The sequence below is a fragment of the Coenobita brevimanus genome, chromosome 1 (assembly GCF_032717465.1).
Source record: "Coenobita brevimanus isolate Jiangsu-jjx chromosome 1, ASM3271746v2, whole genome shotgun sequence".
In the NCBI taxonomy this organism is placed as follows: domain Eukaryota; kingdom Metazoa; phylum Arthropoda; class Malacostraca; order Decapoda; family Coenobitidae; genus Coenobita; species Coenobita brevimanus.
Genome location: NC_136954.1, coordinates 35,494,081 through 35,520,318, shown reverse-complemented (window position 1 = coordinate 35,520,318; position 26,238 = coordinate 35,494,081). Strand labels below are relative to the sequence as shown.

The window sequence follows — 26,238 nt, the reverse complement described above, 5'->3', positions numbered from 1 at the left end:
TTCTGCCGATGTTCACTCTCCTCCTCCTCTCACTCTTCCTTCCACTCCTCTTCCCCCTGAGGCTGCAGCGTCTATATCCTCTACTTCATCAGTAATCTCTCCGTTACTTCTTCCTTTCTTTTCTTCCCCCGCCTCAACTTCAAGTAAGCCTATCGTCAAATCCCTTTTAGACCTTCCTTTGCCTCCAGGGGAAGAAACCCCCTTCCCTCACCACCGTTCTTCCTTGCCCAAGTCATGCCCTACCACCACTCAGTTCTCCAGTGGTTCTTCAGTACCCACTTTGCTTACTCAAAGGTAACCTCTTCTTCAACAAACGTAGCTTTTTAGCACCATCAGTTTTGTCATTGTTCTGATCCTCTGTTTTATGTTACGATGTCTGTTTTACAGTGGAATTTACGCAGTTTTACCTCACAATGTAACGACTAGGTTATTTGCTTTCTGCTCACCAACCTATGGTGCTTTGCTTACAGGAGACTCGCCTTCAGGAGTCCCCACCTCCTGTCCCCAATTATACCTTTTTTAACTCACCTCATTCCATTTCTAATGTTTGCATTTTGATCCACCATACGGTTCCATTTGAACCATTACAAATTTCTACTGAGTTCCCCTGCATTATAGCCCACACATTTCTTAGACGTTGGTTAACAATTGTTTCTCTCTATTTCTCCCCCTCAGTGGCACTTGATTTTTCAGCATTAGCCATCCTGCTCTCCAGTCTCCCTTCTCCATACCTTTTACTTGGTGATTTTAATAGTCGAAATCCCCTGTGGGGTGATTCTGTTATCAATCCTCGTGGTCGACTGATGGGATCTTTTATTTACCATCATGAGCTTCTTGTCCTCAATACTGGTGTTCCCACCCACTTCGATGCACGTACGCATACCTTTTCCTGCATTGACCTTTCATTGTGTTCTCCATCTCTTTCTCTTGACTTCAATTGGTCTGTCCTTCAAGATTGTCTGTTTAGTGATCATTTTCCAATACATCTTCAACTCACGTCATATTCTCCTACTCCACGCCCTCCACGTTGGTATTTTGCTCGAGCGAATTGGACAGCTTTTACTTCCTATACAACTCCTCTTTCTGTTCCTTCTTCTTGTGTACAAGATATGCTCTCCGCATGAAACGGGCTACTTGGAAGAGCTATCACCGCAAATGTCATACCGCTGATAAAGTTTATCAGCTTATACTTTTCCGACGTGCCAGCACTGCCTTTCGTCAAACAGTTAAAGAGGCCAAGAAATCCAAATGGAAGCTATATGTTTCTCGAGTTAATTCTAACACGCCCATCTCGGTGGTTTGGGCCTGTATCCCTCAGATAGCAGGTAAATGGCTACCATTTCCTGCTCCGGTCCTCCATCTGCATGGTACTTCCATAGCAGATCCCTGCTTAGATGCCAGTGCTCTAGGCGAACATTTTAGTGAGGTTAGTAAAGGCTCTCATCTGACGAGTGACTTTCATAAACTTCGTTCGACAGCAGAGCATCATCCGCTCCACTTCCACCTCTCTGATGAAGAACATCATAATGCTCCTTTTACGTCGGCGGAATTACGTGATGCCATTCGTTCTTGCAGAGATACATATGAAGGTTTAGATGATGTTCATTACAGTATGCTTAAACACCTCTCATCGGCGGGGCTTCGGTTTTTTTATTAGCACTTTATATTTGTGTTTGGACCACAGGCGAATTTCCCCCAAGTTGGCACATCGTGTTTATTATTCCTTTCCTCAAGCCATTTAAAGATGGCCATCTTCCTCAAGATTATTGTCCAATTGCTCTGACGAGCTGTCTTTGCAAAGTCCTGGAACGTATGGTTAATGCTAGGCTAATGTGGTTGTTAGAATCTAACCATCTTTTATCTCCGACTCAATTTGGCTACCAAAAGATGCGAAGTATTTTGGACCCATTGATTAAGTTAGAAACGTATGTTAGGGCTGCGTTTTCCAAAGGTGAATCAGTCCTTGCTGTGTTTTTTGATCTTGAGAAGGCATATGATACAGCGTGGAAGTATCATATTCTTCGTACAGTCCAATTATTTGGTATTGTTGGCAATACAAAAGTTTTTATTCAATAATATTTGACAAATAGGTCCTTTTCTGTTCGCATCTGCAATAGTTTGTCTGATTCCTGCCCACAATACGAAGGAGTTCCTCAGGGCAGGGTTCTTAGCACAACACTTTTCCTTATTGCAATTAATGATATTGTTGCGTCTCTCCCAGTAGGTGTACATTCTTCTTTATATGTTGACAGCTTTGCTGTCTATGCTGCAAGCTCTAATTCCGTAGTGTTACAGAGTCTTCTTCAGTCTGCTATTACGAATGCTTCTTCTTGGGCTACTGCTCATGGTTTTCGGTTCTCCACTTCTAATTCGTGTGCAGTGACCTTGACTCGAAGTCGTCATTCACTTCACCCACCTCTCTGTCTTTATCATCATCCTTTCCAGTATCGGACATCTACTAGATTCTCGGGCCTGATCTTTGATTCTAAGTTGACATGGGACGCTTATATTTCTTCTTTGAAGGTGTCGACTTTACAATATCTATGTCTCCTGCAAATTTTATCCCATGTGTCTTGGGGTGCTGACTGTACATGCCTACTTAACCTTCATCGAGCCCTTATTTTATCAAAATTAGACTATGGGTGCCAAGTTTACTCCTCTGCTCCCGCTCGTACATTACTAAAACTTGATTTGGTACACCATTTTGGTCTTCGTTTAGCGCTTGGTGCTGTCTGCTCCTCTCCAGTAGAGAGTCTTTATGCAGAGTCAGGTTATCCTTCGCTTTATATACGTCGTGCATTACTTTCTCTTCGCTATTTCTTGAGACAACATCAGAGTGTCTTTGTTGGTGCTCAGAATACATTCCTCTGTTGTAGATTATTATTTAACCCATCCCCGTCATCGACCCCCTTTCATACTTCGTGTTCAGTCCTTCCTCTCGTCCTTTCCAGTTTCCATAGACAGTGTTCTCTTATTTCGCCCTGGGCGGTTTCCACCTTGGCTGCTGCCACGTCCCTCTGTTTGTTCTTCCATATTGCCTTCCTCAAAGTCGTCTACATCTTCCATAGTTCTTAGATCTTCCTTTCACTCACATCTTGTCGAACATGCCTCTGTAGTCCATGTCAATACAGATGGATAAAAAATGCCACACGGTACTGAGTTTGCAGTTCAGTTCCCTGATCATTCATGTCAGTATAGCCTTCCTTCAGTAGCTTCAGTTATGATGGCTGAACTTCATGCTTTATTACTTGTGGCCCTTAAATGTTACAGCCATCCTTCATCGTCCTTCGTTCTATTCTCTGACTCCCCTAGTGCACTCCTTCTGTTGCAGTCAACTTCGCGCTTCCATCCTCTCATCTTAGAGAGTCAAGAGTGGCTGTTTCGTCTGTCTGTCAAGAAAAAATCAGTGTCTTTCTGCTGGGTGCCAGGTCATGTCGGCATTCGTGGTAACGAAACTGTGGATGCCTTGGCTTGCGAAGCCCTCCAGTCCCCTTGTGTGCCCTTTCGATCTGTTCCAGTTTCTGATTTTTTTCCTGTCCTCCGAGCGTTCTTTTGACAGCAGTGGCAGTCTTGCTGGTCCATGTTGACTGGTAATAAACTCCAGACTGTTAAATCTGTTTCTCTGTGGTCCAAGCCTTGTCATCGTAACCGCCGTTGGGAGACTGCCCTCGCTCGCTTACGGATTGGCCATACTCGTCTTACTCATGGGTATTTGATGTCTGGCGATTTGCCGCCTTTCTGCCCTGCTTGCAATGTTCCCCTGTCAGTACACCACATTCTCATTGCCTGCTCTCGACATACAGGAGTTCGCCATCGACTATTCCCGTTTTTATTCTAACTTTGCCTACCTCCAGATTTAAGCGATGTTTTAAGTGAGTCTCGGTATTTTTCTATTACCCGTTTAATGTCCTTTTTAACTCATTTAGGGATTTTGTGTATTCAATTTTATTATCCGTTTTTCCCTTATATTCCTCCTTTACCATATTTTCACTCTGTGATGCGACTCAGTGCCATATGGTCTTTGTTACCTGGTGCTACCTTTTCATTTCATTTCATTTCATCTCTCTCTCTCTCTCTCTCTCTCTCTCTCTCTCCTGTTGGTAGCCGGAGTAAAGTACAAAAATCGTAGTTTGATGTCAAAGGAGTGTTCTGCTACCAACGATAATATTTTCTTTTCTCTGTTTTTACTGTTTAGCCCTATAACATTATTATTATTATTATTATTTTTTTTTTTTTGCAGTCTCCAAGCTATTATATTCAGCTAGAGACTTTTCTAAATGGAGGAGCTTAGATGCAGCTTCTCTTAATTTGTCCATTACTGAGAGATCCAATTTAACTTTTATAAAACTTTGCAGTTCCAGTGGAGGGGAAATTGTTGAGTGCTGTGAAGAGTATGTACGAGGGAGCTAGGGCTACGGTGCGAGTGGATGGTGAGCTGAGTGAGTTCTTTGATCTCAATGTGGGACTGAAACAGGGTTGTGTGATGTCTCCATGCTGTTTAATATATACATGGACGGGGTTGTAAAGGAGGTGCAAGGTAGGGTAGTGGATGTGGGGGTGGCTGTAATGAATGAGGGTGAGATTTGGAAGAATCCGGCGCTGCTGTTTGCTGATGATACAGTATTGTTGAGTGAAGATGAATGGGAGTTGCAAGGTTTGGTGAATGAATTTGGGACAGTGTGTAGGAGGAGGAAGCTGAAAGTTAATATAAACAAAAGTAAAGTTATGGTGTTTGAGAGGAATGAAGTCACAGAGTGTACAGTGAGGTTGGATGGTGAGGATATGGAGAATGTGAGTGCATTCAAGTACTGGGGTAGTGTGATGAGTAAGGATGGAACTTTGGGGGATGAAGTGCGTGAAAGGGTACAGCAGGGAAGCAAGGTTGTTGGTTCACTGAAAGCAGTGATGAGAAATAGGGAGGTGAGTATGGAAGTTAAGAAGTCACTGCATGATAGTATTGTGATCCCTACCCTGACGTATGGAAGCCAGGTGTGGACCTTGCAAGAAGGGAACAAGTCAAGTGTGAGAGCAGTGGAAATGAGTTACTTGAGAGGAGCATGTGGAGTGACATGAAGGGACAGGTTGACGAATGAAGAAGTGAAGGAACGTTGTGGGGTGGATGTGGATGTGGTTGAAAAGATTAGGAGAAATACACTGAGGTGGTTTGGACATGTGGAGAGAATGGAGAGTGAAAGACTGACTAAGAGGGTGTATGTAGGTGAGGTGGAGGGAGGGAGAGGGAGGGGTAGACCGAGGATGAGGTGGAGACATGGAGTTGAGAGGTATATGAGGGAGGGGGGGGTGAGTTGGGGGGAGGGTAGTCAAATGGTGGGTGACAGAGCGACTTGGAGGCGTTTTGTCTGCGGCCACCCTTTGCGGGATTAGGGCGTCGGGCTATAGATAGATAGATGAATAGATAGTTCCACCACATAATCGCAGTGAAATGGCCAACACCGCATACTTCTCTGCCCCTCAGAACGGGCCTCTCAGACTGGAAGAGTTTGAAAAAGGAAACAGATTCAGCCCTTTCAATGCATTTTTTCTCATTTACGCCACCACTGAATGGCTTCCAGTTAGGACGAATGCTCTTAACCCCTCCTGTATCTTTCCCAGCACCCCTTCCGTAGCGAGATTTCCTACACCTTTCTCTTTAACCTCCTCATGTTTGCTATAAGTTTAATATTGATATACTTTGCATCCGTAATGTACAAGAGTAAAACACACACACACACACACACACACACACACACACACACACACACACACACACACACACACACACACACACACACACACACACACACACACACACACACACACACACACACACACACACACACACGAGTATGCAGAACAAATCGTTCAAAAAAGATGCTACGAAGCCAAAGACGTCACCTCAGGAATAGGACGCACGTCTGCTCTGAAAAGTATAATGAGGCCTTTATCTGACTCCTACAATTTGAATAATCTCTCGATAACCCAGTACATTCGTGTGATGATAGCGGTGATAAAATGTAAAAGGCCACCTTCGTAATCCTCCAGTATGGTGACTTGTAATCTTTATACTGGCACCAAACGATACATGCAATTTAGGCAGGAGTTCTTGCAGTAAAGGGGTTAATGAAGTGTTAGTCTCTTATCTTACCTGTTCTCTTCGAAAAAATCTCTCCCAAGTTGAGTAAAATCGTCTGTAGATGGGAAGACTGTATTATTGAAGACGATCTTTGACACCGTCCCACCCACAAAAACTGTCTCCCTCACAGCATATAATTTCCACCGTTCACCATCCAGATCGCTGTCGGGTCGTCTCGTGGGAAGTGCGTGGTGGTTCTTCACACTAATCATAATCTCCTCGTACACCGCCAACCTGGCCGCCTTCCTCACCGTCGAGAGGCTGGTCACCCCCATCAACTCTGTGGACGATTTGGCCAGTCAGACTGAGGTGGAGTATGGCACGCTGCAAGGGGGATCTTCCCTGGAGTTTTTAGAGGTGAGCCTATTTTTTTTTTTTTTTTTTTTTTTTTTTCATGTATTTTGACTGAGTAGTTGATTGATGGTATATAAAGGAAGGGATTAAGTTTTACAAATGAGTTCAAGATTACTTTTTTTTATTGAATCGGGTTTTGGTGTGTGTGTGTGTGTGTGTGTGTGTGTGTGTGTGTGTGTGTGTGTGTGTGTGTGTGTGTGTGTGTGTGTGTTTTCTGGTTGGTGTATGAATCCCAGTTGGTTTAATTCTTTCAGTCTGGTGAGGTATGTTTCATTGTATTCTAGTTACTTCAGGCGATTATATTCAGCAAAGAGGCTTTTATTCTGAAGTGGTCTGGTCTCTTCCAATCCCAGAGTCATCTAAAGATAACAAGAGGAGGCTGGGTTGTCATGGTAACAGTCATGCCATAAACACTAAATTATTGCGTATTGTCACTTGGTTAATTGTAATACTTTGCTGGTCATTCAGGGATTGTGGATAGCATTGTTGTGACGTCATCAGCCGTTATAGTCTGGACAGGGCTGAATCAGAGTCGTTTGCAGTGACCATACACACGATTATAGGAAAGCTCTATAAGGGTCATAAATCCTTAATGGAACTCAGAGCCTGATAGTGTTTTGTAATGAATGCAGGTGGTGTTGGCAATGAAGTTTGTCGTCTGCGCATAAATAGTACTGTACACGTTTGAGAAACAGACGTTTCGCCACTACTATGCTTCGGCTGTCACTGTTTATCTTCTGTATATCTGAAAAATAATTGTTTATAACTTGTGACATCGCATCACATGCATACATATAAATATATACGTTTCAGTCATATTGTATAGTGTTGAACGGATTAACATAAAGGAACTATGGTTGCTTGTTTTCAATAAATGGTCAGTGACTGCCGAGCGGTCACAGCGAGAGAGTGTGCCTGTGTGCTGCGATGTTCCCACGCGGCTGTCTGTACTACAACAAGCATGGTTAAACCATTCTTTTTTTTTTGCATTAGTCACAGGATAAGAGAAATGAGCATATGCTTCTATGCCCAAGGGAACAACCACCGTAATGCATGAAACACCCTCAGATGGCTCCCAGCCATGGAAGCAATAATCATTCCAGGGAAAATCATATAAGTTCTTCCTGAGGGCCTTTCAGTCAGCAGCTCCAAAGTGCCATAGTTGCCACTTCTTGGGAGGGTCCACAGACCTTGAGCGATAGGACGGGTTAAGCTGATAAGGTCGTGTTTGGAAGAGCCCAACAAAGAGAAAAGTTTAACAGCGTAAGCAGAAGAGTTAGTGGTACGAGAGAGGTCAAGTATGTTGGAACTCTCTCCAAGGTAGTCAGGGATATGGGTAGGGTGCTGTACAAGCTTCTCTAGTCACTAAAAATAGAAAAGATGTAGGCTTCATCACCAGGTGGATCAGTGTGAGGAGAGGAGAGCCAAATATGGTAGTAAACATTGAAATCACCTGGAATGGAGATTTCAGAGAAAGAAGCAGGTAATAGGATGTGTTGAGTCGAAGAATTTTTCATCATAGAATTAGGGGATAAGTATTCAGTGCACATATATTTAGTCAGAGAGCGAGAGGATAGCAGCAGCCAGTGAGTAGATAATTCAAAAGATTCAAGTTCAGGAACTTGGGAGCAAGATATGTTGTTGTGTACATAAAAACAACAGCCACCTTTGGCTTTGAAATGAGTATAGAGAAAGTAGGAGGATACAGAGAAAGGTTTGCTGTCAGTTGTCTCAGACAGTTGATTGTCTGTGAGGAAGAGAAGGTGAGGTTTAGAGAAGGGGAGGTGGTGTTCAGCAGAGAAAAAGTTAGAGGAAAGGCCGCGAATGTTGCAGAAATGAAAAAAGTGAGTCAGACAATGGTTTTGGGCATCGCGTTTGGTCGTCACCATGAGAGGGCTGGATGATGGGGTCTATTATGGTCCCCCCACCCTAGGCACTTCGATGTTCGGTATTGAGATGCCATTTCTAACAAAATTTTGAATAGGAAGTGTTGTGTGTAATTTGATGACAGTCAGAGGAACTTGCATTGGAGAGCATCCTGGCCTACTCTCTGTGTTACTGAAACACTGAAAAAGTTCAGCAGAGGGGAATGGTCAGAATCAAGTCCCAAGGGCTGATGAAACGGGAGCTCCAGATCTGCTTTGACATCTTGGGAGTACTGCCCTGTTCGACTGGTGCTACAGTCTACTCCCTGGCCTGTAACCTAATGTAACTGGTGTAATTCACTTACTTCTTGTAGATTACATGGTTATATGTACACAGAATCATGATCAGAGGATTTTAAACGTAGTAATATGGTATGTTCTTGGGTATGGACTTGAGTACTGGAATATATTCCTCGGTCAGTCCATATACTGACACTAAATTGTTATTGGTGGAATTCATTATACTTTGTTTAGCTGCTATGTGGAGTTACGATCGTGGCATATGCAGTGTGTTAATTACAGGTTTGTGTTTGAAGGGGAAAGTGTGTGGAGTTGTGTACAAGACATTTCGGTAGCGTGGAGTAAGGTGACCAGGGTAATAATGCGACGGGCAGGGACTGCTAACAAGTCAGGGCAGCCATTTGCAAATTGGGTCTCCTCTTGTTTTTGCTTCGGTACTTCACTCATGTTCCCCTAGATGTTCTTTATCACTCTGTGGTTTATTTGGTGAACAGTTAAGGAAATATTGTGATAAGTAAGAAAGATACATTAGGTATAAGTGTGTGGTGTATAGATATGGTGACAACTAGATACATACCGTATGGTAAATGTGTGATGCTTAGATACTGATACCTACTGGATAAGTACAGTGCAGTGTTACATAAAAACACTGTTACTTTGGATATACTGTAGTTTTAAGACACTGAGAGTTAGTGTGCTAAATTGATCATCGAGTATTACATTTAAGATTGCACTGTGATGTACAGAGTGATACACTGTGTTCATTTTTTAGGTTTAGGTTCTATATATATGTATATCCTGGTTATTGTAATTACAGATATCTAAAAATTGACAAGGGTTACAATACCACCCACTCTGGTAATAATTTGTTTTCTCTTGATTATTTTCTTAACCGCTCGTTGTCCTTTGAACTGTCCTACACAGATTTCAATGAACAGCATGTCATCGAATTGAAGGGGTGTCTTTTTCAATATTCATTCTTTACTCAAAGTTGGCCTAAAACTGCCTTCTCTCTACCTTCAAAACTGAATATTTACAAGAGAATATCATTAGAATATGATGCTAGTCATGAAGAAGTGCTGTGGAAAGGTTAAGGAGTCACAATATTGTAACATTCTGCCACCGAGTTAAGTGAAGTACTGCAACAAAACAAAAATCAGGGTCATGTTAAAAGAACCATTGACATCTTTTCCATTTTGCTTGCTGCTACCAGATTTTTTTTTTTTCCAGACATTTCGAACAGGAAGGGTTAAGCATAGCCTTCATCAACCTCATTGGTACGAGATCATTTTTAACAAATGAAATCGAATCGGATTGAAGGGAAAAAAGAGGTTCCAGCAGCACTTCGGGGTGGATTGGTGGACATATCGATTACTGTAGATGGTGGTTATGCTTTGGTGGTGATGGGTATGGTGGTGATGGCTATGGTGGTGATTGTTGTCGTGGTGATTTTGATGATGGTGGTGGCGTGGACAATGACGACTGTTTTATAGAAAGCTTTTGCACTGCTGATATACCGTTTAGATATACGGCATATAAATCAACCAGCGTATATATGCAGTTGTATAAAAACCTGAGTTAGAAAAAAAAAAAGGAAAAATAGACAAAAAATGGCAGCATCTCCACTCCCCATTTAATGTTATTTATGTCTTCTACCATTTCTGCTTCCCTCATCTCTCTCTCTCTCTCTCTCTCTCTCTCTCTCTCGCTCTCTTGCTCTCTCGCTCTCTCTCAAATTTTGCTGGGTTTCTCTTTTTCGTTCACGAATACGTCCCAAATTCTCATTTCCTCAACTTCATTTATGATTTACACCTCTTATTATGCATCCTTCCTACCACCAGTCCATTTTATTGTTTTTCAGCGTTCCGAGATTAGTGTTTACAGTTCCATAAAAGTTCATATGTCTTCCTGCAAGAATCTGTTCTCCTCCATGCACTGTGAGGGGATCAGCGTATTGTACTGTACCTATCACAGTACGATTACGGTTCATGAATACTCTATCTTTCAGTACTGTTCTTGCTGTTACCAAAGTATTTAATTGCCTCTGTGTTATGACTTTTTTGTCTTCTTGAGGTCCGATTATATCAGTATTTTGTTATTGCCACCACTACTTTATTATTATTTTTTCACTTTTTTTTCTTTTTGCAGAATTCCAAGATAAGTGTGTACAGTCGAATGTGGGAGTTCATGTCGTCCCGTAAGCATGTGTTCACTTCCACGTACGAGGAGGGCATCGAGCGGGTACGAACGTCGAAGGGCAAGTACGCCTTTCTGCTGGAGAATGTTAAGAATGACTACATCAACGGACAGCATCCCTGCGACACCATGAAGATTGGACATAACCTAAACTCCAATGGGTACGGCGTGGCCACCCCTCCACACTCACCGCTTAAGTGAGTACGGAAAATGTCATAGCTAGAATGTTGTTTGACCTGTTCAGCTCAGGAACATAATTTTGCTATAGTCTTGCATGGGGAAGATCTCTGATACAGAACTGGTTATTGGGGGATGTGTCTGACACTTCCAGCTCGAAAAGTCTCTCCTAGGCTGGATAGGTATGAAGAGTAAAATGAACACTCCCCTACTACACTATGAAAAATCGGACTTAACCTGGACCTGGGTACACAGAAGTACTTAAGGCGACAGACTTACCTAAGTCTCCATATGGAATGCCTCAGACCTATCTCACTCATGCACAGGCGCCGAATTTACTATGGTCGTGAAATTGGGGCTGGGTGAGGGGGTATCGCTGGTGTCATGGCGTATTTGCCTACAGCCGAATGAAGCCTAACGGGTCTTATGTATTTCAGAGCAAAGCACGTGTGTAATAAGGATGTTGTACTGGGATGAAGATGAGCTGTCGATAAATTGCTTTAGCTAGGCGGAGATTTCTGTCCTTTTACAATACAATTATTGTGGTGTGGGATCCTATATAGTATTTTTTTATGTTGCACGCATGTGCCCCCCTCCCCCACACACACACAAGTTACCAGATTCTCCATCCCCTACCCACGTCACTCTTTCCTTTTCTTTCATTCTCATCCCCACTCTTACTATTCTGTTCTAATCATCCCCTTTACCTACTGTCCACAGGGAAAGCCTCAATTTGGCAATACTGAGCCTGAAGGAGAGTGGAGACCTACTCAGACTAAAAAACAAGTGGTGGTTCGATAATTCGGAATGTGGCAAAGATACGCAGGTTAGCACCCCCCTGTTTGCAGTAATAATTGTAGTGGTATGGCAGTTATTATAATTAATAGTAGTAGTAGTAGTAGTATCCCTTGAAAACTTTTCTGTTTGAAATCTGTCAAAATGGTGATTTTAGGCTTAAAAACGCATTACAATCATGTGCAAGAGTTGCCCTACCGGTATAATTTCTTATGTACCAGGTTCGTTTTCGTTTTCGTTTTCGTTTTTAAAGGCTCCAACATGCTTGCATGCGTCGGCCTTGATCACCTAATGGCGGCTTTCCATGCTGCACGATCCATTGCAGTCTCCCTGTTCAGTCCCTTAACCCTGAGGTCACTCTTAATGACCTCGTTCCATGTCTTTCTCGGTCTACCCCTCATAACCCCACCCCCAGTATTAACACTTCTCATCTTCCTCACCCAATTATCATCCCCCATCCTCTCCACATGTCCAAACCATCTCAATCTACCTCTCCTCATCACAACACCAATACACTCCAGTCCCATCCTACCTCTCAACTCTTCCATCGTAAACCCAGCCCCTCCAGGCCTTGGACGCAGGGACGCACTGCACATCCACCTAATCATTGTCATTTCTGTACGTCTGAGCCGGCGAATATCTTCTTCCTTCACTGCCCAGGTCTCACTACCATACAGCATTACACTCCTAACACATGCTGCATACAAAGACCCCGTAGCACGTAGGGAGAGTCCTCTTAATGTCAGGAGAGGCAAGAGCTCCCTGAACTTCTTCCAACCACTTCTCACCCTAGCAACAGAGCTAGCTCCAGCGCCACCTCCAGCACACAACATGACTCCCAAATAACAAAACTCTTCCACACACTCAAGAGATTCACCAGCAAGTTCAATCCTTTCACGTCTGACAATCTCCACCTGCTCTCCCCGACACGCCGTACAAATAAAAATCAGCATTATCTCGCAGAATACCACTACATCTCTTATGCACCCATTTATCACAAGCATCGCACAAGATGGAATTACTTCTCACGCCCTTGTGGCACACTGCACATGGCCAATCTCCCTCGTCTTTGACAGTACCGCCACCAACCCTAGATATCATCACTTTTGTTTTATCTGCATTTACCCTTAAACCCTTGTGCCCCATACCATCTCTCCACTTCCTAAATCTTTCCTTCGCCTCCCTTTCGTTCTCTGCAATCAACACCAAATCATCAGCATACAACAACTCCCGCGTGTGTGTGTATATATATATATATATATATATATATATATACACACAATTGTTTGTATGTACAGTATATTCATATACAAAAGTATGTGTGTATATGTATATGTGTGTACAGTATATGTATTGATGTTATATCCCTGCTATCTTCATGTTTGGCTTCATCTCTCAACCCCTTCAGTGCTAGGACATTGTTATTTTCGTGCCACCACCAGCAGCTTTTATTTAGTTGAGGGTACTTTTCATACCGAAGAACTTCAGTGAAGACAAGACTACCCGTCATCTGTGAGCCAGGTAGACTGTAATAATACTGTTAGATGAAAGCTTGACTATTGTGTATCTATGCTGGCTGAGTGACATGTGACCTCAGGTTGTGACTCTAAACAACTTTTATTAATAACTTTTCCCTCTGCAACCAATACTTTCTGGGATTTGAGTTTTCGACACAGACATATACAGATACATTTCGTACAAAAATGATGACCATCGACTTCGTCTGCCTGGCTCAGAAAGGTTGTATCAGTGTTTGTCTGACAAGGTTACAAAGATAATTTATGTTGTTGTTGTTATGGTTGTTATAGAGAAGATTTGTTAGGCAGGTAAGTTCTCCCTTCAGGTTTAATTTTGTGGTGGTGATTTTTTGTTTAAATGTGTCCAGGATTCCCTTGGTGTTGTTGTGGTTATTGACGACTTTTTCCCCTTATGTGACCGAGTATTCCCAAGGTTGTATTCCAGAAAAGACTGTGACTTTGCAAGAAATATCTTCCGTGATACGTTCACGTAACCGATAGTCAGTTAGTATTCTTCCCAGTATCCCAAACTGGCACAGACTATGGGTCATACCCGCTTACAGTAATGTGTGTAGAGTTGTCATGTGCTCTGCTAAACACTGTCAGAGAAACTATTACGTCAGGTCTTATTGGAAACAGAATGAGAAGAATTAAAGAAAAATTAATGTTGTAAGCATGTTTTGTCCACCAAATTTCTAGATCATCATTCCCATTCCCTTGCTCACTGTGCACATTTCCATACCCCTCTAACATTCATTTTTGGAGGATATTTTAAAATCTAATTTGACTGCAGCAGTACCACTAATTCTACAACACCCATTTCCACAGGCTATACTTTTCCTTCCTCAGCTCTGTTGCCCATCTAACTTCCAATCCATCCCACACTTTCTTTTGCTCACAACTCCAATTTCTTTACCCGACTTTCGATGTTTCACGACAAAGTGCAGGTCACATGATTGACGAACGTGCTTGTTCTGTGCTTCATGGTGCTCTCTCTCTCTCTCTCTTTGTGTGTGTGTGTGTGTGTGTGTGTGTGTGTGTGTGTGTGTGTAAAACTGAAAGGCCTTTCTTTATCACAGTATACCCACAACAGCACCTTGACTCTGAGCAAAATAGCAGGCATCTTCTACATCCTGACTGGAGGCCTGGCACTGTCAATGGTCGTGGCCATCATAGAGTTTTGCTACAAATCGAAAATGGACGCCAGCCGAGCCAAGGTAAGTAATGGCAATGAGTTTTAGCTACTTGTTAAAAATGAGCGGGTGAGGGTGTATGCATACCCTAAGAAAATGAGAGTCAGTGAGGGGATGTTTCTGATTTTTAAGGTGCCAGGTGGTGTGTTAGACCATTACAATCAGGGTGACAACCTAGCATAGGTTCAGTCTCCAAGATTTGACTGAAGGCTTTTCAATGAAGGGGAGTATGCTGGTCATGTGCCCGTAAATGCCTTGGACTACGGTAGCCTTGCTTAAAGCCCCAACCCTGCATTAGCCTGCATTTCATATTACATAATGCAGTCATATATAATGTCAAGAAGTCATGCAAGTTCTGCCTTTGCCAGTTGCATAAGAAAATGTTATAGTACAGTGAGGACTTTTCCGTACCCTTCACCCCGCAGGTTTTAATAATACAGCTATAGCTACTCATATGTCATAGATATGTTTAAGAGTAGTACAACATTTTTGCTCACAACTGGGACTGTAAGTTAGGGGAAACTGACAGTTTAGCCTAATACGCAGCAAACAACATGAAAGGCATTTTTTAGTTATTTAATGTGGACAAATTGAGTGTCAGAGAAGGAGACTGAGGAAAAGGATGTAATGTTCAAGAGCTTATGTTAATTTTTTTGTCCATTAGTGTTGTGGATACGTGAGTGAAAGAATAAGGGACCAGTATGGATTTTTTTTTTTTTTCAGTTCTTCCGTGGTTGTTTTACTGAAAGTAATGAATACGTAGAAGCTTTTTAAGCTTCTCATAATGGCTTCCCACAAAAGAGGCACTTTCTGAAGGTGAATATATAAATATATATATATATATATATATATTGTTACGGAACAGAGAAAGATAACGTACACTTTAAGTGAGAATACTAAGAGTCACTACTGTCCCGTAAAGTTCCAGGTTCAAAACAAAAGAGTTAGATAAAATTACAAGTTAAAGTTTAATGCTCAAATTAACAACAAAACATTCAGGACTCATAAGGATAATGTAATGGCAAATAAACAGGTTAAATATATGGTTAACTGCAATAGCCTCTATTAACACGAAATTAGCAAGAGTAAATTTATCTAAGTCAGCCCTGATAAAATGAGATACCAGATAATACTCAGTGAATGCCAGATAAATTATTACAGATACAAACTATTATCAAAAATGACTGACATAAAACCTAACATTAATCAAAAACCTCACTAGGCCTAAGAAATAACCTTATGCTACACAGTACAAGAAAAAAATGCAATAACACTTATACTCAAATTACACACAGCTGCTAGATGATTGGAGATTTCTTGAGCACTCAATAATAACTGTACAGGGGAGGACAGAGATGTGAACGAAATGAGGAGTAGATCTAAGTGGCAATGATGCAGAGACTGAGCTCATTATATAGGGGCCAGCAGAGCTTGATACAACTTGTAAGAAGGACGCGCAAATGAAGCCTAGGGGACAAAGAGCTGACAATCCTGCACTGAATAACAGAAAGGACGACTTACTCTACTATAACGGTAGAAGGGGGGAACTGTGGCAGAACACGCTCGTGATCAAACAGGCAGCACACTGTACGTTAGAATTACACAAAGGATGATGAAATCATAGGCTATGTAACACCTCCCCACAAAGACAAAGAAATTTACAAAGGAAATTTCTTATTACTCTAAAACAATCTGTATATGGCATTACAGAACATGCAAAAGTCTTTCCTAATGTTACAAAACATGAGATCTCCCTAGCACGTTCAGTCATAGGTACTTGCCAGTATCCCTTTAACAAATCAAACTTACTTATGTACCTAGCCTTTCCGATCTTGTCTAGGCAATCTTCCACACGAGGGAGAGGGTAAGTGTCTGTTTTAGTTATCTGATTAACACGTCTGTAGTCGATGCAAAGCCTCTGTGACCCACCTAGCTTAGGGACTAGAGTGACAGGAGAACTCCACTCGCTCTGACAGGGCTCAATCATCTTGTGGTCCAACAGGTAGCCAAGCTCCTCCTGGATGAGAGGAACTTTCACTGGGTTCACACGGTAAGGAGGCAGTTTAATTGGCTTAGCGTCTCCAACCTCGACATCATGCATCAACACAGTAGTTCTTCCTGGAGTGGCACGGAACACTTACGGGTACTCCTGCAGTAATGCCGAAAACTCCTGCCTTTCCTCGGGAGGTAGATGAGAAAGCTTAGTCTGGAGATCATTCATGATATCAGGATTCTTCCCCAAACTATCACTCAGGCTCATACTGCATGGGAGAGCTTCACTTGCAGACTCGGGTGGAACAGCTACAGTGCAGACTGGATTATTTTCGTCCCGCCTGTGATATAACTTTAGCATGTTGATGTGACATAGTTGCTTGCTCTTTCTACGATCTGGTGTGGCGATGACATAGTTGACATCACTGAGTTTCTTCTCCACGAAATAAGGACCACTAAACTTGGCTTGAAGAGGTTGCCCATGAACTGGTAGCAGAATCAAACCTGATCTCCTGGCTGAAAGTGGCGTAACCTGGACTTCTTATCATACCAAGTCTTCATCTTCTCCTGAGCAGCTCCTAAATTCTCTCTCGCCAGCTGTAAAGCAGTGGACAGCCGTTCTTTGAACTTCATCACATACTCCAGCAGGTTGACGTCATCTTCCTCCGACAGCCAGCATTCCTTGAGTAACTTAAGGGGTCCTCTTACTTCATGGCCAAACAGTAGTTCAAAGGGTGAGAAGCCCAGTGATTCATTTGGAGATTCTCTTGCGGCAAATACAACAAATGGAAGACCTTTGTCCCAGTCTTTCTGATGTTCCAAACAGTATTTCTTGAGCATCGATTTGAGTGTTTGATGATATCTCTCCAACGCTCCTTGGGTCTGGGGATGGTAAGCTGAAGACGTGATCTGGGTGATGCCCAACTCTTTCAGAGACTGCTTGAAAACGTTTGACATGAAATTACTTCCCCGGTCAGACTGTACCTCCTTGGGCAGACCAAACTTTGTGAAGAACCCTAGCATTTCCTTAACTACGTTCTTTGCTGAGATATTTCTAAGTGGAATGGCTTCAGGATAACGAGTAGCCATATCAATCATGGTCAACACATAAGAAAATCCTGAAGAAGTCTTAGGAAGAGGGCCCACAATATCCACCAACACACGGGTGAAAGGTGCCTCAAAAGGAGGAATGGGAACTAGAGGTGCAACCTTTTCGGTCTGATTACACTTCCCCACAACTTGACAGGTGTGACAAGACTTACAATACCAGGAAACATCCCTGAAGATACCTGGCCAGTAGAAGTGTTTCAAAATGCGTGCCACAGTCTTCCTCACTCCAAGGTGTCCTGCCAAACTGGAATCATGAGCCACTCTAATGATATCCTGCCTACAAACACGAGGGATGACAACTGGATGTACAACCTCCCATTCACAGTCGGCTGATGCTGTTGGGGGTCTCCACTTCCTCATAAGTACTCCTGACTTTACATAATAACAAGTAGAAGCACCGGCTGACTCTTCTTCACTGTAAGCAGAGTTAGCTAGACCTTTCAACTCAGGGTCAGCAACCTGCAACTCAACCAACTCTTGACGAGACAAATTATCAACACTACGGGGTACTGCCTCATCTGGTGAGTGGTCCAAATTAGCAAGAAAAGTGTCAGCTAGGATAACATCATCATCATCATTATCCTCTAAATCACCAGTAACTTTAGACTTAGCCCTAGTGACAGCACATGCAGGGAACACATCAGGGACATCACAATCCTGGGTCGCAGCCACTGGCTCACTAGACAACTGAGGAGCTGGACACACTTGACTTCCACCAATATCATTTCCAAGTAAGAAAGTTACACCTGACATTGGGAGTGTCTCAACCAACCCAACCATAACGGAACCATTAACAAAACCAGACTCTAAATTCACTCTGCACAAAGGGACAGAGAAGTAATTATTCCCTACACCTTGTAAGATTACAGTTTCATCAGAGGAATTAACATTAGAGCCTAGAACACTGGTCAGCATAAGGGATTGGCAAGCACCTGTATCACGATATATTTGAACTGATTTCCTGTCATTACTGTCCAGAGGACTGACAAAACCATCAGACAGGAAATTAGCACATGAACTCTTGAGAGTGTCACCCACGTTACTGCTCAAAAGAGGAGCTCCATCATGAGAATTTAAGTTACCCCTCAAAGCAGGTTCAGTTAACTCAGTTAAAGAATTCTGGGAACTCTCAAAAGTGGACACTAGACCAATTGACTGAATATTTAAAGACTCCTTTTTGTTCACATCACGCTGTCTCCTGAAACATTTCTCCGTAGTATGACCAAGCTTACTACAATAAGTACATTTACTTTTCTGAAATCTAGAGGTGGAGCTGTTATTTACTTCCTGAGAAACATAATCCTTATTCTCTTTCCTGTTACCTGTACTCTGAGTAGAGGCAACGTACTTACTCTCAGCTTTCCCTTTTTCTTTAGAATATCTCTTGTGAGTGAGAACATATTCATCAGCTAAAACTGCAGCATCAGACAAATTATCTATTCTTCTCTCATCAAGATATAGGCTTACATCTTTACTAATACACCTTTTGAAGTCCTCCAGCAAAATCATCTGCTTAAATTTGTCAAAATCAGAATCCACATTCTTAGAATTTAACCACTGCTCTAACAAATCTTCTTTGATTTTTGCATACTCAACATGGGATTGCTTATCTTGCTTGTAAGTTGTCCTAAATTTTACTCTATAGGCTTCAGGAACAAGCTCATAGGCCTTAAGAATCAAGCTCTTAACTACATCATAATTATCAGATTGATCCTGAGGCAAAGATGCATAAGTTACTTGAGCTTTACCGGTGAGAACAGTTTGAAGGAGTACTGGCCAATTCTGTTTGGGCCAATTAAAACCTGTAGCTACCCTCTCAAACAACTGAAAATACTTTGTTAAATCAGATTCATTAAAAGGAGGGACAAGTTTAACATTTTTAGCCACATCAAAATCATCAGAGCTAGATGATCCAGTTCCACCTTGTTTCATGCGATACTCATGGTCTGCCTGAATCCTAGCAAGTTCAACTTGTGCCTCAGCCTCTTTAGAACGGGCCTGAAATTCAGCCTCCTTAGCACGAGACTCCTGCAGGGCTAGTTGTAACTTAGCTAATTCAATCTGCGTTTGCTTATTTCGAGGAGTTACATTAAACAAGCTTTCATTAATCATGTCAACAATTTGATCTTTAGAATGATGAGAGCGAACAGCAATTCCCAATTGTTGAGCAACAAGCTTAAGTTCATTCTTTGTTCTGTTTTCTACATCACACACTGTTTGCACATTTGACAAAAAATCTTTGACTTCATCAAGTGTAGTAATAGTAGACATAATTAATAAGTAACAGTCACAAAATATCGAGCAATATCCTTATGATAATATCCTGAATATCCTGATAAGAGGTCGCCAAATTTATGTTACGGAACAGAGAAAGATAACGTACACTTTAAGTGAGAATACTAAGAGTCACTACTGTCCCGTAAAGTTCCAGGTTCAAAACAAAAGAGTTAGGTAAAATTACAAGTTAAAGTTTAATGCTCAAACTAACAACAAAACATTCAGGACTCATAAGGATAATGTAATGGCAAATAAACAGGTTAAACATATGGTTAACTGGAATAGCCTCGATTAACACGAAATTAGCAAGAGTAAATTTATCTAAGTCAGCCCTGATAAAATGAGATACCAGATAATACTCAGTGAATGCCAGATAAATTATTACAGACACAAACTATTATCAAAAATGACTGACATAAAACCTAACATTAATCAAAAACCTCACTAGGCCTAAGAATAACCTTATGCTACACAGTACAAGAAAAAAATGCAATAACACTTATACTCAAATTACACACAGCTGCTAGATGATTGGAGATTTCTTGAGCACTCAATAATAACTGTACAGGGGAGGACAGAGATGTGAACGAAATGAGGAGTAGATCTGTAAGTGGCAATGATGCAGAGACTGAGCTTATTATATAGGGGCTAGCAGAGCTTGATACAACTTGTAAGAAGGACGCGCAAATGAAGCCTAGGGGACAAAGAGCTGACAATCCTGCACTGAATAACAGAAAGGACGACTTACTCTACTATAACGGTAGAAGGGGGGAACTGTGGCAGAACACGCTCGTGATCAAACAGGCAGCACACTGTACGTTAGAATTACACAAAGGATGATGAAATCATAGGCTATGTAACAATATATATATATATATATATATATATATATATATATATATATATATATATATATATATATATATATATATATATATATATATATATATATATATCTATATCTATATCTATCTATCTATATATATATATATATATATATATATATATATGAAGCATCGACATTCACAAGCTCCATTCTCCTTTCAGACACCCCTTACTAAGGGAGAATGAGGAAGGGTTAATTCTTGTGTCACTCTCCCTCCGAAAAGGTTCGGGTCTGCAGTGGATCAGTTATACGAGTATAACACTAGTAAACCTATGTCTTCTTCCGCCAGTTCCCCATCTACTCCTCGTCCTCTGCGCTTCCTGCTGCGTTACAGAGGAGTGAAACTGGCTGTCCACAGAGTCCCTTATAACCAAGTAGCCACTTATGCAGAAGCCACTATACACTGTGTGGTAAGAGGAGGACATTTGACTTCACTGCATTCTGATGATGAAGCTGACTTCGTAACATCATTGATGGAGAATAGTGAGTAAAACATTGGAATATAAGAATATAGGAAAGGAGGAAAACTGCAGAAGGCTGGATGGCCCATTCTTGGCAGCTCTATAAAATTCTGTGAACAGACTCTCTGAATAAAACAAGAGGAACAGACCGAAGATGAGGTGGCGGGGTGGGGCGGGAAGTTGTATGACTGAGGAAGGGGTGAGTTGGAGGTAGGGCTGCCTGATAATGGAGTCAAGGGTGACATGGAGGTGATTCGTTTATGGCCACACTGTGGAGGATTAAGGCGTCTGGTTAGAAAGATAGATAGATAGTAAGTCGTCTTGTTCTGAAAATGTTAGAAATAGTTACTAAAAGCCCCTTTCATAGATGACTTCCATTTATACTGCTACCGAAGGATTTTATTCAATTTAGGGAAAAGATCTTAGTGGAGTGGTGAACCCCTTTACTATGAGTCTCGGTGGGGGAGGAGGGCACAAATAGTCTAAGTAAATATTGACTAAGCAACAGTATTGGGTGGTAAAAGAAATCTAAACCATCTTAATGTTGACTTGTTTTAATGTTTTCAGGAGAGGAGGCATTATGATGGCTTGGTTTCATGTGTACTAAAGGAAATATATACTTTGTGATGGCAGGAATACGATGACTTTACTTACTTATTTATGTATTTATTTATTGTAAATTGGTTGCTACTACCAGAGTGTTCAATTTAACGTAGCAGAACACTATTAGAGAAGGTGATGTGAAAGCAATATCCAACCCTTTCAGTTCGAGTAGTCTTCCCTGAACTGTATAAAACCGTATTCACATAAATAATGATGATGATGGTGATATTCATTCAGGAGAGGAGACTGAAGGATGGCTTGGTATGAAGTTTGATGCTACTGAAGGAAGGGAAGAGAGATGGGAAGATGGGTCACTTCTCACCTTCTTAAAGTGGAACAGTCAGGAGCATCACGGAATGTATTGCTATTGTAGTATTTCTCGATGATAAATGTGCAGCACCCGTTTGTCTACACACTCCCACTGCAAATCAAATTCTGTAGCACAGATTATGTATAATGTTTGTGTATTATGTTTAGGTTTGGCAGTACAGTGATTTTTATAAACAGGGAAGAAATATTACCAACGTCAGGGATTAGAATGCACCAGTCTGAATGGCAACCTTGCATAGGTTGACTCCCCATGAGGTGACTGGAAAATTTTCGACCATGTAATGCCATAAAGGGGGATAGACGGGTTATCTACCCTAAAATGTACAGACAAGCATCTTTCCAAAGTTTGACGAATACATAGCGAAAAAATCGAAACATCTGAAACACGCACCAGCGGAGATAGGGTTTTCAGTGTACAGTATTTCGAATGTTGTAATTTGTTTTCAAGCGGAAGTGGAAAGATAGTTGTTTCTTTGACTGTACCATTACACATTCTGTATATGGATGAATTTCTTCCATTAACTGGTGTTCTCAGTTATTTCACATCAATTCAATTCCCGAACACTATTTCTGAACCACTAGAAGTAGCTGGTGTTCTCAGTATTTCACGTGTAAGGGAAGTGAACTGTGCAATACAGTGCCTCTGTGGGATCTATCTATCTATCTATCTATCTATCTAACTAATATATATATATATATATATGTGTGTGTGTGTGTGTGTGTGTGTGTGTGTGTGTGTGTGTTAATTATAGGGGCATTCGTCTTCTTAGTGTAATAAGAAGTGTATGGTAGGATACTTACTGACAGAGATAGGGAAATAACAAGGGAATTAGTTGGTGAAGAACAGGGAGGTTTTAGGAAGGGATGAGGTTGCGTAGATCAGATATTCATTCTTAGGTCTTTAGTAGAAAAGTTTCTAGGGAAGGGTAAGAAGTAGTATGCGGCCTTCATGGATCTGGAGAAAGCATATGACAGTGTGGATAGACAAGGATTGTGGAAAGTATTTAGAATATAAGGAGTAAATGTGAAGTTGTTGAATGCCGTGAAGAGTATGTATGAGGGCACTATAGCTACAGTGCGTGTTGATAGTGAATTGGGTGAATTTTTCTGTTTGAATGTTGGATTGAAACAGGGATGCACCAAGTGTCCATGGTTGTTCACTCTGTATGTGGATAGGGTTTTGAAAGAGGTGCAAAGTAGCGCAGTGGATGTTGGAGCGACATTAATGAGAGAGGGCAACGTATGGAAACTCCCTGTATTGTTGTTTGCAGATGATACTTTATTGTTACGTGAAGACGAAGGAGAACTGCAAGGCTTGGTAACTGAGTTTGGAAGAGTGTGTAAGAAACGGATTCTAAGGGTGAATGTAGGGAAGAGTAAAATTGGTCTCGGAGAAGAATGGAGTCACTGGATGTACAGTGATGTTGGATGATGCGGAAATGTAAAATGTAAATGGATTTAAGTACTTGGGTAGTGTGATGAGTAAGGATGGAAATTTGGTAGATGAAGTGTTTAAAACGGTACAGCAAGGAATAAGGGTTGCTGGTTCTTTGAAAGCAGTGATAGGGAACAGGGAATGACCATGGAAGTCAAAAAGTCGCTGCATGACAGTATTGTGATACCAACTCTAAAATATGGAAGTGAAGCTTGGACCTTGTTGGAAGGACACAAGTCAAGAGTGAGAGCAGTGGAAATGAATTATTTGGGAGGAGGATGTGGTGTTACGAGACTGACAAATGAGGAAGTGAAGGAGCGTTGTGGTGTGGATGTGGATGTGGCAGAAAGTGTTAGGAGAAATACACTGAGGTGGTGTGGCCATGTGTAGAGGCCATGGAGAGCAACAGACTAACGAGGAGAGTGTATGTGAATGAGGTGGAGGAGGGGAGAGGGAGGGGGAGGCCAAGGATGACGTGGAGAGATGGGGTTGAGAGGTATACGAGAGAGGGTGTGTGTTAGCTGGGAGCAGGGGAATGAAATGGTGGGGGGCCGGGCGACATGGGGGCCATTTGATTGTGGCCACCCCTTACGGAATTAAGGCGTGTGGCAATGTGTGTGTGTGTGTGTGTGTGTGTGTGTGTGTGTGTGTGTGTGTGTGTGTGTGTGCAATGGGCATTCGTAGTCTTTCGTATGGAAGTTAGTTTATAGAACCACTGTTAGTCTCTCTCTCTCTCTCTCTCTCTCACACACACACACACACACACACACACACACACACACACACACACACACACACACACACACACACACACACACACACACACACACACACACACACACACACCACGAGTGGTTTTCAAACTTGTAAATTTGACGAAATCCATAACACTGTTGGTCTGTTTAACACATGACAGGTATTCTCAACCATAATATCTGGATCACTAATTTCTTTGGCCACCTAGCTCTGAGGACGTCGAAGCCAGGGCTGAAACAGAGTCAGGCTTGCGGACACGGTTAGTCTAGCAGTCGATTTTTTTTTTTTTTTTTTGAGATATTCTCCCCACAGCAAAGGTGGGGAACGGGCAAACAAAGAGCCCGTCAGGGGAAAATGCGAAAAAAGCTCCTATAAAGGAGCATAGCAGGGACGAAGACTGGCAGACAGGGCAAGGGCGGCAGAGGAAGGGAACGAGGCGATGGTGGAGACAACCCGATGATCGACGAGGCGAGGGGGAGAGCGGTAGACAGCACGGCGCCGATGGAGAGGGCGCCGGCATGCTCAGGTAGAAAGCCCCAAACGACTCGGTGGTGGTTCGCGGCCGGCTGCTCCGATGTTAACAGAGGGCAGAGAGGGACGAGAGCGTGATGGACAAAACGGCGCCGATGGTAAGGGTGCCGAAGCTCAGGTTGAAAAGTCGCGAGCTCTGCCCTCAACCCCCATCTTTTTTTTTTTTTTTTTTTTTTTATGCGAGGAAGAAGGAACCAAAGGCCATGAGCCCGCAGTAACAGTTCCCTCCAAGAGAAAAACAAAATACAATAGAGAGCCAAATTCAAGATCCGATCATTTTGACATGCCTGGACACACTGCGTTTGAAAGACTGGAGATCATAGGCAGGAGGAAATACAGACAGAGGGAGACAGTTCCAGAGCTGACCTGTTGCATGAATGAAAGACTGGGAGTAACGGTTAACTCTTGCATTAAAGAGTTGGACAGAAAAGGGATGAGAGTTTGCTGCCAGACGGGTGCTACGCGCCCGTCGTAGAGGTGGAGGAATGCAAGCAGACAGTTCAGAGGAGCAGTGACCATTAAAGTAGCAATAGAAAAGAGATAAAGATGCAACAGTGCGGCGAAGAGACAGAGGTTGAAGGGAGTCAGTAAGAGGAGGAGAGTTAATGAGACGAAAAGCCTTTGACTCCACCCTATTGAGAAGAGCTGTATGTGGGGAGCCTCCCCACACATGAGAGTTGTACTCCACACAGGGGCGGATAAAACCCCTGTATAGAGTCAACAATTGTGCAGGGGTAAAGAAAGAGCGGAGTCGGCTTAGCACACCCAATCTCTTGGAAGCAGATTTTACAAGAGATGTAATATGATCTTTCCAAGATAAGTCCCGAGTAAATGAAACCCCAAGCATGTTCAAGGATGATGCAGGATTAATCTGAATATTATTAAACATTAGTGGGTATACCTGTGGAAGATTTTGTCGGGTTGATAGGTGTAAGAACTGAGTCTTAGAAGCATTAAAGACAACCATATTATTTTTACCCCAGTCAGAGATATGAGCCAAGTCAGACATTAGGTGTGCCATAGCCTCATCCCTTGTTTCTTGAAGTAACTGTTGAGATGGGCGTTGCGGGAACCGAATGGAAAGGTGAAGGGTGGAGTCATCAGCGTATGAGTGGATAGGGTTAGATGTACAGCTTAGAAGATCATTGATGAATAAAAGGAAGAGAATTGGTGATAGGACAGAGCCCTGAGGAACACCACTGTTGATAGATCTAGGAGAAGAACGATGGCCGTCTACGATAGCAGCTATAGAACGACCAGAAAGGAAGCTAGCGATGAAGGTACAGATAGAAGGATAGAAACCGTAGGAGGGCAGTTTGGAAATTAA

The 26,238-nt window shown here is 42.2% G+C and overlaps 1 protein-coding gene across 1 annotated transcript in view; it reads left to right on the top strand.

Moving 5' to 3' along the window:
* LOC145393870 (glutamate receptor 1-like) overlaps positions 1-21,165 on the top strand; it is a 45,357-nt gene extending 24,192 nt beyond the window's left edge. Inside the window, exons 7-11 of the mRNA XM_080267936.1 lie at positions 6,292-6,490; positions 10,801-11,045; positions 11,746-11,834; positions 14,400-14,554; positions 21,085-21,165. Coding sequence (XP_080124062.1) covers positions 6,292-6,490; positions 10,801-11,045; positions 11,746-11,834; positions 14,400-14,554; positions 21,085-21,165 — 769 coding nt within the window. The remainder of the gene's footprint in view (positions 1-6,291; positions 6,491-10,800; positions 11,046-11,745; positions 11,835-14,399; positions 14,555-21,084) is intronic.
* The last annotated feature ends 5,073 nt before the right edge of the window (positions 21,166-26,238 follow it).